Source organism: Mycteria americana, chromosome 17 (assembly GCF_035582795.1).
Source record: "Mycteria americana isolate JAX WOST 10 ecotype Jacksonville Zoo and Gardens chromosome 17, USCA_MyAme_1.0, whole genome shotgun sequence".
Taxonomy (NCBI): domain Eukaryota; kingdom Metazoa; phylum Chordata; class Aves; order Ciconiiformes; family Ciconiidae; genus Mycteria; species Mycteria americana.
In genome coordinates, this window is record NC_134381.1 from 7,175,511 (window position 1) to 7,192,935 (window position 17,425).

The following is a 17,425-nucleotide window of genomic DNA, read 5'->3' on the forward strand; positions in this document are numbered from 1 at the left end:
GTATTTGCTGCAAGACCTAAGAGAAGAACAAACATAGCTCAAGGCACATTTATTCACTGCAGTATGACACTTCCTCCACTCCCAGACAGCACTATGTGCTAGAAAAGGAGACAGTCTCCCCAGAGCCTGAATGCCATAAAGGGTACAGACAACTGGAAGAGTTCATTGGAAAAGGCAAAAATCACTTTGAGCCCACTAATACAAACCCAAACAGAAGCTGTATGAGGAAAGGAGATGGCACCTCAAGCCACGATGTGCTATTAATGGCCAGACATGGGTGATGGGTTTATAAAATTGAATGCATGTACCCTGATAATTTATCTTGGGTCAGCAGTAAGAGGCAGAGTGCGTTGTGGATGGGGAGGTAGGCTGCTTCCCTTCCAACAGGCCAGGCAGGAAGGACAGAGTTCTGTGGGGTAACAGAGTTATGCCACACTTGGGCATCCTGATCAAACTGTCCAAGGTGTATGGTTGTCCTGCAGAGGGAATTTAAGATGCCAATTTATATCTCTGCTCTGCCTGGAGAAGTATGCGGGAACAGTGCCAAGCTCCTTGCTATGCACAGCACCTCTGCAGTTTCAGATATAATTAGGATCACCCTGGCTGGAAACATGGTGCAGAGGCACTGCTTCTTAAGCCCTTGAAGAAAAACCAGCAGACTGACTGCTAACTCCTCTAGTGCAGAGCAGAGCCAGAGGCATTAAACTCTACTTCAAAAACCACACAGGACATCTCCATTTCAGGCTATATTAGAATGAAAGTTGGATCAATAGTCCCAGAAGATACAAGCTTTTGCCCTCCTGGCTGGTTCCAATGTGTCTGCCAGAGTCCTTCTGACCAACCAGTGGGACAGCACTTCTCATGTCCCAGGGAACATTCTTCTCTGGTCAAGTCTGGGCAGTGACCATAGGAGGTGACAAAAAGGCAGGTTTATATACAGATACACATCCATGGAATTTCTAAACAAGTTCAAGTCTTCGTGGAAAACTTTTAGGGCTTAAATTCAAAAAAGCAGAGGAGGGTCAAAATTGGTGTTGCCTGTTAATGGGCACTCTGAATCTATAGCAAAATTTGGCATAGTGACCTGGACAACCAGACCAGAGTCTTCTGGTCTTCCATTCCTTTCCCTACTTTCCACAAGTAAAGGGTTTATCTAAATTCCTTCCCCTGGTATCTTCCCCCCACCCCTTCAAACCAATACACTGATTTCTAATAACATTTGCTTTTGCCTGTCCAGGTGTCCAGTTTGAATTCAACTTTGTCCAAACAGAAGATGGCAAAATATCAAGTGCTAATGCAGTGCCTCACTTGTAATTCTGTAGTAAGTATTCTTTAAATATCATTCTTTCAATAGTCTATACAAATTCATTCAGGAAGTGGACCTCTTTCTCTAAGATGAGTTTGGGGTGCCAGGTAGTTTACAGGCCTGGCATAACAAACACATCTTGTATGAATAAGCATAACCAGAGAGTAATGCCTAGGAACAGGAACATCAAATCAAAGTAGCACAGCCCAGAGGGAAGAAGTATATTGCTGGGATCTCTGCTGAGAGCTGCACCGATGTAGAAGAGGTGACCTGAGTTTCAGCACCGGAGCTGCAGCATCAGCTCTGCAGTGTGACATGTCATGCACCAATCCCCGAGGGTATTCTACATTTTGGTATGTACCAATCTCCTCCTTACCTCTAGCTATAACCCCACTGCGACAGATCTCCTCTCAAGGCCACCACCATGCTCAGGCAATTCTCAGCTATTCATAGAGGAGCTTCTATTAAAAGTAAAAGCACAATCAGCTTAAGAAATAGCCAGAGATTACTCAAGAGATCACAGCAGACAGAAAGAGAAAAAACCTAACATGTATTAGAATCAAGGGGCCTCATCCTGACCCAGAGCAGTGTAAGTTCAGAGTAAATCATAAGCAAGTCAGTGGAGCTAAATATCAGCATAAAAACTGTGAGGGTTAGAGCTTTGTTTTTTACTGGCTTAATTCTGAACTAAGAGGTCATCAGGTGTATTCCCCTGCTGACAGAGAATTGTTCCTGTGCTGGCAGGCAGGTGGCAAATGGGCAGTTATTTTCATTATAAGCCCCTGTTTGTAGAGGTTTATAATTACTTCGATGAGGAAGAGCTCTAGCTGAAACAGCCTGTTAATTTGTTGTCAGAGCCCTGAGCCACTTCCTACATAACTTACTCTGCCTTTTACACATGCAGGAGTGGCAGGAAGGCAAAGAGGAGGAATTGAACAAAGACTTCAAGATTTTTGCCTTTAGGTACCTCTTTCCTTGTTCTAAGGAATTCAGCACAGCCTCCCCCATCCCTGGATCTCCTTTCTTAAAAAAAAAAGGCAAAAATAGTTTTTCCTAGTGCTCTCCAGGGTAAGTTAGCTCTGCTGTAACAACATTTGCAGATGTTGAGAACCAACTACTCAGCATCTCTGTAGACTTCTGCCTATTGATGCTTTGAGAAAGGGTCTAAATGCAGCTGAAAAACTACTCTGAAATACGGCTGCAGTTTATGCTTAGCTTTTTTACAGCATTACAGCAACACTGCCTGGCTCTTCAGCCAAAATCCACAGCAGTATCAGTTTAATATCAGCTATGTCCTCTCTCAGGCATCCCATATACTAAACTGGCCACTCTTGCATCAAGACTGTTTCACAGCCACAAAATGACAGTCCTAGCATAGTCAGACAGGATCCCAGCAATTCTCATGTTTGTTACAGTAGCATTAACTCTAAACCCTTCAACACAGCTGCAACAATGCAACCTAAAGCCATAAGAAACAGGAAAGGGAGTATTAAAGGGGACTGCTGAGGCAATACATTATTAAAATAATACTTTCACCCCCAGAGACTCAAGTTCAATTCCCATTTCAATCACAAGTGAGGAACTGGGTTTATTCCAAACCTCATTTTGTATAATTTATTGTTCATTGTGACTGCAACACAAGTATTTTAGCAGAGCTTATAATTTTGGGACTAAACTGGGATTTTTAGGAAGGGAAGAGTTGACAATGCAGGTCTTAGAAGTTTTGGGATTCTTTATACTTGTCTCCAGGAGCACTTAGGGAAACAGCATCTTTTAAAGAAAAAAAAAAGTACCTTCAAACATCCATGTTAGAAATTGAGGTTTTCAATACAAAAGCTACACTGCTCTTCTGTTAGCTTAATTGCTGTGTCCAGGGCTGTAAGAGAAGCCACACAAGTCACAAGACTTGAAGAAAAGTGGCAGAAGTTGGCAAGTTTGCTTCCAGTCAGCCAGACACAGCTTGAGGAGCTTGCATAACATCTGCTTCCAAGATGCTTCCAAAAGCATGTTATGCTGAACTGCAAGAAGCTACTGACCAGGAACTGAAACACCATCTCACTTCCATTTGGTCATGGCTGGGTCTGCCAAAGCTTTCAGAGCATCTAACATGGCAGAGAACAATCAGAGTCACTGTTAGATTTCAGACTCAGGGCTCATTCTCCCTGTACTGTGTCTTGAAGGAAAAAAAAGCAGTTATCTATTATAGTCAGCACCAGCCTAGGAGCTGCGACAAGCTTGAAGGTCACACAGGAAGCAACCATCAGCAACTTAATTGTCCTGTCTGCCCATCTATATGAGATAGCTTAAGAAAATTACTGAGCCACTTTACATTCAATTATTATTAAAGTATTCACTAATAGGACTTTGAAAACAAAAAAAGCTGGATATAAGTACAAAGTATCAACAAGTCACCTGGAATTATTGTTTAAATATCTAGCATTAAATTGTGCTCTCAGTTGCCAGTCACAATGTTTTGATGCATACTCTTGCCTGCTCCTCAGTAAACACTGAAATGTTGACTCAGTCTTCCCTTCATAGCCACCCCAATATTTATAGTAGTCCTGAGCAAGACAACCAATTCTCATGGCTAAACTCCATCAAACTACTCAAAAATAAGTATGATGAATGCTTTACAAAGATCACAGATAAATGTAAATAAATAGCTTTTTGGAGCTTTTCAGAACCAGTCCTGCTTGCAGTCTGACCAGACCATGTGAGTGTTTAAAGTCACTAGCAACAAAACACTGGGCTCATCCCTCTACAGGGCTGCGCTACCCCCATCCCTGCTCTGAAAGACTATACTCAAAAATTTAAGTGCTACCCGCTCATCTAGTGCAGCCTCTCATCTCCCAGTGCTTTCCAAGAATACCCTGGCTCCTCAAATCCAGTATCTGATCTATGCCAGCAGCCAAAGATGGCTGCATCAGTCCCAACCTCTCTGCAGAGCAGACCTAAGTAACCAGCAACATTGGGCAAACGAGGCTGCATGAACACCTAAAGCTCTTGACACACCACTTCTGGAGAGAAGGCAGGTCTTAAAGGGCTCAGGCAGACATTGCTGTACCACTCTTGCAGAGTTTTAATTTACTGTTAGGAAAAAGTTTCCTACTTTATGGTTAACCTCTTCCAGCATTATTTCAAGTGTCCATTAATGATATACGTGACAGACCAACAGCCTGTCTTCTACAGATGGAGAAAAAGGTTTAAAAAATTAGTCACACAAGAATTTAGTTTCAGAGCTCAGAACAGAACTCTATCTCAAGGCTGAATATGCCTGTCTGCCTGTTATCAGAGACCATATTCCTTTACCTTGAGCTTTCACTCTCTATCAGGATGTGCAAAACCAGGTCTGAGATCAGGAAAAGAAAATTTCAAGGGGAATGAGAAACTGTCCCGCTAGTGAGCTATTTTCCCACCATGCATGACTAGATTTCCTTTTTTTTTTGGACCCGATTTAGTTTTAGCTCTCCTCCCAACTAGCAGTACTCTGACTCATATGGTTACAGATCTGTGAGTCCAAGAAGGAAAGTATACACCCAAAATTTTCTGGGTGTTTTTTTTAGTGGCACATCAAGGAAGTAGGTTTATCCTGCATATTACCAGTAAATTTCCTTTCACAGATGCCACCTCAAAACCATTTTTATACTGGGCATACAGGCTGAACACCATACGCTTCTAGGTGACTGCCTGCCACCCCTTCAGCAAATCTTCCAGCTTTGCCACTCAAATGCACTTGCCTGAAACAGAAAATCTGAGTATTGGCTCACATGGGTGGAGCACACATGGGTTTTGCTCTTGTCTAATAAATTCACTGCTCAAGGCATCATAATAAGTTTCACCCCAATAGCTAGAACACAGCAAGAACTGTTTTCTTGATTAACTTATGCTAAGTTGTCAACTTCTTCCATTTCTCCTCAAAGAGGTTCATCTTAAACATGCTAAGAAATCCTTACTCAGAAGAATTTTTACTCACACTTGTACAGACAGGCTCAAACTTGAAGTTAAGTACAAAGTAGGGATATTCAGTAATTCACCAGATCAGGAAGAGGATTAGCTTCCTGCCTTAGAATAACATTTTCAGAAGCTGCCTCAGATAGGAGGTGCTGCAGACAGACTCCCACACCTTCTATTTAAGTCTAGCAGAGTTCTGCCTGCTCAGAGCATCTGGAGAAGTCAGGTTCAAGGACTTGGCATCCCCAGCTAGTTATTGAACTATGGCTTCTGAAAACAATCAGTAGCCTTTAAAAATAGAAGTTTGTCTTTGCCTTTTTTTTTTTTTTGACTGTGTGAAAAGTTATAAGCATGTGGAGTTTTGAAAACCAGTAACAGCTGACAGTTCTAGCATAGGGGAATGCTTTTGGGAACTCCTGACTTTTCTCCCACTGGTTTTGCAGACTCTTTACAGCCCTGTATCGCAGCATACTGTTTATAGAGAAAACATACAGAAAACCCACAACACTTACCTATCTCAAAGTCCAGTAAGGATTAATCGAAGCTCAGGATGCTCTAAGATTCCCAACATGAGGATTATCATGGTAACAAGGAAGAGTCCACACTAGCAAAGAAGGCATCCTCCTGATCCGCCAGCTATCAGGTGATGAATTCCAGCAATGACAAGGCAACCTGTCGTTTTCACACGACAGTAGGTCCAGGCAAGCCCCAACTTGCACAATACTGAGCATCAGCTTCCAAACTGGAGATACAGCTGGTTTCCTTTCCCTGGGTAAATTCTGATATGATCTGAGACATGCCATAAGGATCTCTTTTCCTAGTGAATATAAGGCTAGTGGGCAGTTACCAGAAGTAGGAGATCATCACTAAAAAGTTAAGCTGAAGAATACAGTCAGTGAGATCTGCAGAGAACATCTAACTGCTACAGGAAGTAGAAAAGATGTTAGACTTGTGTTTATTTGAGCCAACCCCTATAATATTAAAGCAAGTAGTCAGAGGACAAATACAGGCAGACACTGCTGCTGCATCTACAAACATAGAGATTCATGCCTTTTTTTTCCCCCTTACAGCCATCCATATTATGTTATGTTTTAACTTAATTATGTGTCTCTTTCTAATGTTCCTCCTCCCACAAGTGTTTGCTCAGAGCTGTATAGATCTCTCTTACGTTAAATTATTTTATCTTGTGGTCTGCTGTAACACGTTATTCATTTCCCCCCAGTGCTCCATATTTTCTTCCGTCCCCAATTAATCTGAGATGAAAATAGGTATTTTCTTCACTGAAGACCAAAGGCTTGCTGCCATTTGAAAGACTATTATTTGACCATGATTTATCTCTCAACAGCAGAATCCTACTCCTGGCTCTTGCACCATCCTCTGCAACCCTAAATAAGTCAATTCCCAAGCAATGCCTATGTCTTTAACCTGCAAATACACAAGAGCATTTGGTCAGCTCACAGATGTATTTATCATAAAACAATTAAGGGTCTGTGACTTGCAATTACTCTCTCTACCAGCACTCTGGGCATGTGAACGTATCTCAAAGCAGAACAAAAAAAAAAAATCATATTTAAGAACCCCTTTTGTGGCCAGAGCAGACCAAGTTAGTGAGTGTATCTTCTTGTTTAAATTTAAATCTGCCACTAAAGTACTGCATTGATGCTCAGCATTACCCAGTACAGCAGATATCCTCAATCTATACATAACATAGCTATAGTTTTAGGAAGATTTAAACCCTCAGTTCTCTTCATAGCACTCAAGCTCACAAAGCATGTACTACAGCAGAAGCCTGAGCAACTTGAAAGCACAAAGATCATTGACAAAACAGTTTTCCTGCAGTATCGGAACAGGCCAAGTATATGCATCTCTGTATGAACCCCTATAGGATCTTTCACTTCTAGATAGTTGCTAAATACTGCTGAAGGTATTTTGCTGGAAAAGCTTTCCATAACAAAGCAAAGTATGTATTCTCATCATACCTTGAGGGTATAAGTAGTTACCTCTAAATGGCTGGGGAAGGTTGAGATATGAAGATACTAAGTTGCTCCTCAAAGTTATACCTGAAGCCAAACTAAATCCTCTGGCTTCAAGATCTAGCTTTGCATTTTCAGTATGTGACATCGCAAGGCAAAGACACAGTTGCAGCACATGCTGCCTGGCCCTTGCCTGGTTTTCACAGAATCACATAATCGTATAGGTTGGAAAAGACCTTTAAGATCATCAAGTCCAACCGTAAACCTAACACTACCAAGACCACCACTATACCATGTCCCTAAGCACCTCATCCAAACATCTTTCAAATACCTCCAGCAACTCAACCACTTCCCTGGGCAGCCTGTTCCAATGCTGGACAACCCTTTCAGTGAAGTAACATTTCCTAATATCCAGTCTAAACCTCCCCTGGCACAACTTGAGGCCATTTCCTCTTGTCCTATCACTTGTTACCTGGGAGAAGAGACCGACCCCACCTCTCTACACCCTCCTTTCAGGCAGTTGTAGAGAGCAATAAGGTCTCCCCTCAGCTTCCTTTTCTCCAGGCTAAACAGCCCCAGTTTGCTCAGCTGCTCCCCATCAGCCCTGTGCTCCAGACCCTTCCCCAGCTTCGTTGCCCTTCTCTGGACACGCTCCAGCCCCTCAATGTCCCTCTTGTAGTGAGGGGCCCAAAACTGAACACAGTATTCAAAGTGCGGCCTCACCAGTGCCGAGTTCAGGGGGACGATCACTTCCCTAGTCCTGCTGGCCACGCTATTTTTGATACAAGCCAGGATGCCATTGGCTTTCTTGGCCACCTGGGCACACTGCTGGCCCACATTCAGGCAGCTGTCAACCAACACCCCCAGATTACCTTTTGTCAAGGTAATTACTGTAGCACAAGTACCAAGCTCAATAGGTACTTATCCTTACCACTGCCACAAGCATTGCAATGCTGCATTTCCCCTACTCTTTTATCCATGCTGAAGTTTTGGTTTGCTAGGGGAGGCAAGGTTAGCCCAACACAATTGAGTTTAGGTCCATGCCTGCCTCCAGTTTCCTTCTAAGCAACATACAAACATCAGATAATTCAGCATATACCATCAGAGCCTGGTGACAGACTGCTAAGTGCCCCTATTTGGTTTGGGACATAAAAGCTCCCAAGAGAGGATGCTTTTGGGGTAATGCTCAAGTCCAGGGTCAAGTAAACACTGATTCACTTCCCACAACTTTGGCACTGCTTAGCTCCCTTGATCATGAACAAGACAGTTTCACCTCCATTCAAGTCCTTCCACCTACTGTTCCCAGTCCTTCGTCATTGCCTCCTCAGCAGCCCCCTTAAACCATCTGTTCTCCAGAAGCCAGAGGTGCCTTGTTTTCTCCATGAACAGCAATGCAGCTGTCCTAGCAGGGCTGAGCAGCATGCTGCCTTGGATCAGACAAGAACACAAGGCACAGACATTTACACAGCCATCTGAACACAGCCCAGTGCTTTTGGTTTTTCCTGTTTTTAAGGCAGAGATAACAGTAATACTCCCACAAATCCAAAGATTTGGGTAACAGTGCTCCAAGATCTTAGGATTTAAAAAAAAACACACTTATTTTGCCATGTGAAAATAATAAATGTAAGAGTGGCATGAACATGGATGACTTTACAAACAGCTTGGTGGGCTGTCTTGTACATCACACCTTCTTGGTCCTTTGGGCTCTCTCAAGTCAAATTAGCACACACCGCATGCTTTGTTCTTTTTATCAAACCAATTCTGCTGGTTCTGGTGCCTGCTCTATGACCTTCTAATTCAAGAAAGGTGGCAACAGGGAAGTAGCAACACCATAAGAATGGACTAAATGACCCCTGAGGTCCCTTCCAACCCAAATTATCCTACAAGTCTATAACCACACCAATAGGAAATGCCTGGTGCTGACCTGATGAACCTTCCCTCCAGTTCTGGGGCCCAGGATAAACCAGTCTACAAAGAGATGTGACACCTGTCTGACTTCTACATGGCTTCTCTTGTCTCTTCAGTGATTTTAACACCATCAGCCAGTATCCTAGTCACCATGCTGAGTCTCCGGCAGCAAAAGCACACATAGCAGCCACACTGACATCTGGTATTATAAATACAGGCTCTGCACTGTTGGATAATCTGTTAACAGCAGAGTAAGTGACACTGGAAGAGTAATTAGCAGCAACTAGTAAGCCATCGCACTCAGGAGGAAAAAAAATATTTGTTTGGTAAGACATGTAACTAAACATTGATTGCAGTCAGCATCACTCCTCTGTGTTTCCAGGTTTCCAGCATGCATGGGATTCAGTGCTACTGCAAGGTGCCAGCAGCAGCCCTAGACTGAAGTCCTGCATAGCCATAGGCTAGGTCTGGCAGTGGGGGCAAGTGTGCCACCCTACTATGTGAACATGCCTTGATGACAATTTGAAAGGAGCCCCGCAAATACCAAGTGGGGAAACCAGCCCTGGCAGGGCCTCCAGCCCCTCGTCTGAAGTGTCCCCATCAAGCACATCAGTCAGTACCCATTGCATCAGCATTTGTTCTCGCACAAATTTCCATTCACTCGGAGAGAAACTCATCAGCACTCACATTCACTGTGCAGTGAGCAGCTGCTGAGCAATAGCTGCACCACCATCCTGGTATCAAGCTGGAGCAGTGACATATGTCATGTCCACACTACCACAATAATTGTATTTGTACACAGTAGGTCTACACACAATTTCTTCTTATGCCTATTCAGACAAGAAAACAGCCCCTATCACAATTACATTGAGGAACCATGATTATTCTGGATACTATTTCCATAGCTTCTTATCATGGTTTCCAATAGCCACACAAAAAGAAAAGAGACTATACATTACAGCAGGGCCCCAACATTATTTTAACAGGATTGGGTTTTGCAGAATATACACATACATTCTGTGGCAAGATGTCTCATGTTACCAGTCTCTAAACTAGCCAGCACTCAAGGGTATCAAATGGAGAAAGACCTCTTCCCTTTGACATATTTTCCATTTCCACTCCAATTATTTCCTCTAAATGCTTTTCTACAGACAGGTCTCTCAGCTTCTGCTCAAGGGACGCTTCATTATTTCATTTTCTAAAAGCCACAGCACTATAACTTGCTGCTAGAGAGACAACTGATGGGACACAGTGAGGTCACAAGTTCTCCTGGGACAGGGGTCATCAGAAAGAGACAGAAAACAATTTAATTCACTTGCTCTCCACCAGGCAGACAAAATCCCCAGTTCTCAATTGGTGCCAGTGGAGACACACCAAGGATTAATATATCCCCTTCTGTTTGCTCGGTCTAAAAGAGAGGGGCAGTGTGCCCCGATACACTGTCCTTTGACAAACCCTCCTCTGGCCCAGCCATACATTGTATATTACGCCACTGCAGCACTGACTGCATAGATCCTCTAAAAAGGATTTACGAGGTTAGGCTGCCAGTACTTAGAAAGCATGAAAACAGCAGAGCCAACAGGTGAACCTGTTTTGATCACATATTTCAGGAGACTTGTTTTCCCCTTCTTCTTAGAAAGCCACAGCACAGCAAGTTTTTCACTTTGGTGGTGGGAATAATTTTTTTCTTCCTGTGTCTATGGACAAACAAGTGGATCCTGGTCTACAACCTGAGGCTTAGTGAAATGTGTTCCTGCAATGTCCTTCCCTTGGCATGATCCCCAGCATCCCTGGGGGATACTGCATGGACTGTTGGAAGTTAGCTAGAAAGGATCCCAAACTCTCTGAATGTATATCTATGGTGAAGGAAAAAAAAAAAATCTTATTCCAACCATGCTTTCTTTGCATCAGATACAATCCCTGTGCCTTCTTTCTAGTACACACAGCACACCCTGCGCTCGCTGCTCAAGGCTACCCTTGCACAAGTCCAGAATTTTGGGCTACTCACAGCTAAACAAGCAATTCATACACACCGCAGACCCTTCCAACAGTAGAAAAGCTTTATAAGCCATCCGGCAGCAAACAGCTTAAAAAAAAAAAGTGGGGGTGGTGGAAGGACATCCAATGGATGTCACAAATGCAGTTTGCTGAAAGAAAAAAAACCCACGCAAGCATCTGACCAGGTATCACAGCAGTCACTGCTTTTAAGACAAGTCACCAGCAACTTGCATGCCCCTAAGAATAAAAAGATACCACAATAACTAAAACCTGTATATCACAGAATACAATTCATTCGACAAGGCCAGAAACAAGCTGAGGAACAACCTCCCTCCCCAGGTGTTGTGTCTCTACACCGGAGCAGATAACCAGGCAGCACGGTCTGCAATTTACTCAAGTTGCAGACGATGAATGCGAAGGTCACATGAAGGGAAGGCATCAGTATATTGCCTGTCACAAAATGGTAGCACCCGGGGATTTGAGCATATAGGAGAGAGATAACCCCGTCCTTCCCATAGCCTCCCCGCAGCTCCTGACATGGCATCCGCTATGGAGGACAGCGAAGCAGGGCTGGGGGAGGGGGACGGAGCAGATTAAACTTAAACACCCACATCCCCCCGTTCCCAGCCACAACATCCATCTCTCGGAGCCCCGCGGAGGGGGCACCCCGGCCCGGCGGCCCCGCACCGAGTAGGGGAGGGGAAGGGGCCGGTCCCCACTGACATTTCAGCCCCCCCGTTATGTAACGGCCGGGACGCACCTCCCGGCGGGGCTGGGGGGGCTCCCACCGGCCCCGAAGGTGCGGCAAAGGCGGCGACCCCGCTGCAGAGATCCCCTCCGAGGCGGGGAGACCTCCTCCGCCCACCCCTGCACCGCAGCGCCCGGGCGTCCTGCAGCGCTGCCCCGCTGCTGCGCTGCCCGCGCACTGCACACGCACCCCGCAGCTCTGCTGGTGAGCTGCGCTGCCCCTGCATCCAGCCGCTATGCCCGCGCACCGCGCTTGTCCGTGCACCCAGCAGCTCTGCCCGTGCACCGCACCGGCCATGCGGCACCTCTGCCCGTGCTCCCCGCAGCAGCTCTGCCTGCGGCGGGGCTCCCCAGGGACCCCCGTACCTCCCGACGAAATTCTCCAGCACGGAGCTCTTGCCGGCGCTCTGCCCCCCCACCACGGCGATCTGCGGCAGGTCGAGGTTGGCGTTCTGCCCGATGGCGGCGAAGGCGTCCTGCAGCCGGTTGACCAGCGGGATGAGGTCCTCCATCCCGCGGTTCCCCATGGCTGCGGCGCGGCACCGGCTCCCCGCACAGGCGAGCTCACACTACCTCTTCCCTCGCCCTCACCGGCGGGTACCCCGGCTCTCGCCGCCCCGGCCGGTGGGCACCGGCACCAGCCCGCCCCGCTCGACGCCGCCCGCTCCCGCCCGGGCTCAGCTCGCCTCAGCCCGCCCCGCCGAGCCTGCAGACAGCCGCGCGTGGCCGCCAGGGGGCCTTAAGGGCGCCGACGCCGCGCTGCATCCTGGGAGATGTAGTCCGGGTGGGCTGTGAGGGGGGGCCCGCTGAGGGGGGGACGCCCGGCCGCAAAGCCCTCTCACAGTCCCTCCTCTGAGGCCAGGGATAGCGCCAGGGTCTGCGCCCAGAGACGCTGGGTACGGGCCAGCTCGCTCCCCCTGAAATCAGAGCAGCACAGGCTGTCCTCAGGCCTCGGGGGCTGTGCGGTGCCATGGCTTGTGTGTGGCGGCTTGACACACCGGTGTGGCCCAGCCGGTGTATGCGTGCGGCCCAGTCAGCGTGCCCCATGGTTCAGTCAGTCGGTGTACCTGCCTGGTTCAGTCGCTATACCTGTCGGTGAGCCTGTACAGCTTGGTCACTATCCCTGTAGGGTTCAGTCACTATATCTATGCAGTGCAGTCAATGTACAGGTATAATTGGGTCAATGTACCCATATGGTTTGGTTACTACACCTGCACAGTTTGGTCTTTACACCCATACAGTTCAGTCAATACACCCATGCAGTTTGGTTGCAGTACCTGTACCTGGTGGTTGATACACCCGTATGGGAGGGCTTTGTGCCGGGACAGCACTTGTGGAATCACCAGAACACAATAAATACTTGATATGATTGAACTGGAGGCTTGCAAAAACACTACTGTGCTTCTGCTGCTTCATCTCCATTCAAACATGGATGAAAAACACATCAAAATTTCTGTTTATGGCTGCAGAAGAGTAGATGTTGTTGCTATGTTTGTTTTACAGAAACACAAATAAGTACTTCATTTTACGTACTTAGATTTTGGTTTTAAAATTAATTTGTCTACAGTAAAGAGGAAACTGTTTGATTTTAGGTTTTTAAAAGGGCTGGGTTTTTAATAAGAATATAATGTGAGGCCATATTTGATTTGAAAGTATAGCAGTGAAAACAAGTGTTCAGAAAATAAACCGATGGCTAGCAGTGACTCAGGAGGATGGAGAATGCTGCATTTCAAACACCTCTCAGTTCGTGCTACCCAGTACTCTTGTTCACAGCTCAGAGAGAGCTGGGGGTGGTGGGGGAAAGGAATAACAAAAAACTGCAACAGATTTTGAGCTGTATATTTTGTTTTAAACAGGAACTTTTTAGTTATAATGATTCTAAGGAAGATTTCACAGATGTCCATCAAATGTAATCCATGCAAAAATACCTACTTGGGCGTACAGAGAAACGAGAACAACTGTGCTGAGGGGTGAATTTGCCTCACTCTGCCAGGAAGGATGCCCAAGGAAAATGCTCTGAAAATATCACCAGTGTGCAGGTAAGAACACTGAAGGAATGGAAGGGAGCTGCTCCATCTGTATGGGTAACACCATTGCAGGGCATATGTGGGCTGTTTTGGGGGCTGTCAATGCTATTTTTTCCTCTCAGCAACTTGCCCTGCAAATCTCAAGAAACAAACTTAAGAAACGCAATATAGACTGTGGACAAAAGTCTTTGAGCATCTGTGCAGCTATTCTGATCATTTATGTTGAAGGAACCTGGAGAAAAAACATTGTTTTTTCCTTCAGAAGTTGATGGCTGCTCCTTGTTAGAGATCACCACAAAAAGAACAGTGAAGAGTATCAAAGACTTAAAGAATGGTGTCACCTTCCTCCCTGGGTCAGAGCTGATGCTCAGGGAACTTCAGACCGTGAGGATCTTTGAAGCTTTATTTGAGAAACCATAAGAAGAAAGTTGTCTTTTTCCCAGAGATTGTTGTAATCTGAAGTTCACCTACACAGTTCTAGTTTCAATACAGAGAAAGATTGCCCAGCTACATCACTGCAATCATCTCATCAAACACAACAGCTGTACTAATAAGCCTTAATAGCCATGACCAGCCTCACCTGGGACCTCTCCCCACATCTGTGGGGCTGGGAGCTCTATTTAAGCTGAGCCCGTGGCTAGCAGTCTGTGATGAATTATGGAGGAGGGGTAGTCTCTGGCTCAGTTGTAGCCCTACATGCCCATGGAGTCCTTGATTCTGACTTTGAGTGGTGGGTTGACTCCTTGGCTCTGTCTCATTGCTATGGATGTGCCTGGAGATTGCTAGACCTGGTCCTAATCCTAGCCTGCAGGTTGGTGTCTCTGCTTGACCTTGGACCTGCCTCATGATCTGGACTTTTTGTTAGACCTAGCCGTTATCTTTGGTCTGGTCTGCTTGCCTCCCTTGGGTGCTGTGGGATTGGGCCCTGGTTGGCAATACTGCTGCTAGCTGTGGGGTTTACCCCTTTGGCTCCTGCCTCCTCTTCCTTTGGGGAGCAGCCTGGCTCTTTCTGCTCCCTGAAAACAGCATTAGCTGCTTACCTAGTACATAATGTGACTTGACTGTGCTCCCCTTCTTGTCCCCCTACCTGACCCCATGAATCCACACCTGTCTTTAATACTTCCACAAAAGCAACTCTATTTGATTGTGGCTAGCAACATTTTTGCTAATGACAGAAACATCAACCTGCAAGTATTGTGTTCTCTTTCCTGCTTGATATTCTAAGCAGGTATTTTGTTCTGGGTGAGCCTACTTCAGTTGAGAAATAATAATTCAGGATTATACCATTTTTCTGGAAAAGCTAAAATTAAATTAATACATTTGCTTTGAGAAAGGTTTGTGAAAGAATATTGAAAAGTACAGTATGTCAACAGCAGATATTCAAGACTGGGGGGGGGGGAATAGGGCTCACTGCTAGTTAAGGAGTTGGTACAGCAGAAAGGCTTAAGTGTAACTTCTTTGCAGGTATTCTTTCATATGTTCTATGGTTTTAGTTTTCTGTGAAACTGGTATGTAGTTATTGGGCAGTATGGTCCTTGGTCTAACTTACTGTATTCTCAAAGAACAAAAGTGCTCTGGAGGGACAGGGGGAGTTAATAGGGTGCTCTACAGGTAGACAAGAAAGGAAGAAAAGGGGTGGCAGAAGTGGTAAAAACCTGCAGAAATATTGGCAAACCTTATGTAGATTTCTCAGCAGATCAATATTAGTGTAAAACTCTAAGATGCACAAAATGTGCTCCTGCTTCCCCTGTCTCGCAGAGATGCTTGTAAGCAAATGAGACCACAGCGTACGCGTGCAGCATTACCCCTACAAGAACTCATTACTATTGTGGAGTCTATCTAAACACTTCTGCAGCAATTGTAATCACACAGCCCAGAGAGACCCAAACTGAGCATCGGAAACAGTGAGGCTTGGTTTTTAAGAAGCTTTAGAAACCTACACCTCCCATTGATGGAAAATAGAACTGCAGGTACTCAGAATCACTCCTAAAACCTTCCATTTTCTCTCCTGCAAGAAGCTGAGTTGCAAGGATGTTAGCAGCAAACAGGCCTCTTCATTCTATAATACCTCCCACCTGTGACTTAGCAGCATGTAGCAGTTATAGGAGGAAAAACAAATATGATCATCCTTCATGGGAAATACTGAAAAACTGTAATGCCTGTGAAACAAAAAGGAATTTTATAAACTGGAGTGGACAGGAAAAATCTATTTCTTTCTACCTTGGTAGAAAAACTTAAGATGTGAGCAAAGAAAAACAAGTGGGATGAGAGATTCCCTCCCCCCCCCCCCCCCCCGCCCTGGGTGCTATAAATATTTCTGGATGTACTTTAATATGAACCTCTAAAAATGCATGTGAGCATAACTGTGTTTCTATGTATGGCTATCAACATAATGACAGCTTTGTACACTGATTTTGTCACCTCATGCAAATAGAACTCCCAGTTTAGTTAGCATAATTAGAAAAAGACACTTGAGTGCTGGATTCTGTCCCTTGTTCCTTGCCCTTGCAAAAATAACACATCTAGTCCTTGGTGAAAAAAGAGGCAAAAATGTGGAATACAATGAGCTTAAGATTCTCCTAGTCATCTGCAAACTGTTTCCATTGACTCCAGGTAGAGCTGTGAATGTTCAGAACATTTCACAGTGGGTCATGAAGTGGATGCTCTTGGTCCTTTGAGTTCCTAAGAAATGTGTTTATAAATGCAGGTAAGAATTTAAATTAAATGTTTACAAGCAGAGGTTAGAGTACAAGTTCCAGAAAGAATCGGGGCTATGACTGGCACTGTCTGTATCAATATAGAATACATTAGACAGCTAACAATAGTTAAAAAAATTAATTAAAATTAACCTCTTAAATTTATACAACTATGTAAAGCTGCCTATAGAGATAGAAATGATTTAAGTATCTATTTTATAGGTACTTAAATGCTACTATACTAGCAATGATACCATAGTAACATCATTGATTTCTTGTGGTATCAGTTGCTCAGAAAGAAAAAGTTTCTCTCTAATGTTCCTATTGGTTGGAAAAGCTGTCCAAAAGAGAAGCAGCCTTTAATTTTGGATTGTCAAATATAGAGCTTGCCTTTGCAGAATAAAATAGTGAAATGCTTCCTCATTTTCTCTTCTGTTCTGAAAGAGGAAATTTGCTGAACTGGTCTGAGAATCCCTCAAAAAGAGAAGAAAGAAGGTAAATCTAGTGTATGAGACAGGATCAGGTTTATATTTCGTGTGACTCCACAGAAGCCAGAATATACATAAGGAAAGAAATAAACTGAATGTTATAGTCCATTAGGAAAGGGATCTGGACATGGATGTGAGTTTAATATTTTAAGGGCAACAAATCTGAGCTCTCTGTGCTTTCCACATCCAGTGAGATGATACAAAATAGTTCCTGAAATATATTTTACCTTGTGAGACTGAAAATCACTGACACAAGCTGATTGGCCATGTGGGCAAAATGGGTATATAGTCTTAGTTTATATCCTGTGGGCCTGTCCTGCCAATCAAGACA

The 17,425-nt window shown here is 44.9% G+C and overlaps 1 protein-coding gene across 3 annotated transcripts in view; it reads right to left on the bottom strand.

The window, feature by feature from the left end:
- Positions 1-12,547, bottom strand: part of DNM1 (dynamin 1) — a 72,549-nt gene extending 60,002 nt beyond the window's left edge. For all 3 annotated transcript variants that reach the window (XM_075519733.1, XM_075519732.1, XM_075519730.1), the window contains exon 1: positions 12,250-12,547. In XM_075519733.1, the coding sequence (XP_075375848.1) occupies positions 12,250-12,410 (161 nt within the window). In that variant the 5' untranslated portion in view covers positions 12,411-12,547. The remainder of the gene's footprint in view (positions 1-12,249) is intronic.
- Positions 12,548-17,425: the final 4,878 nt, after the last annotated feature.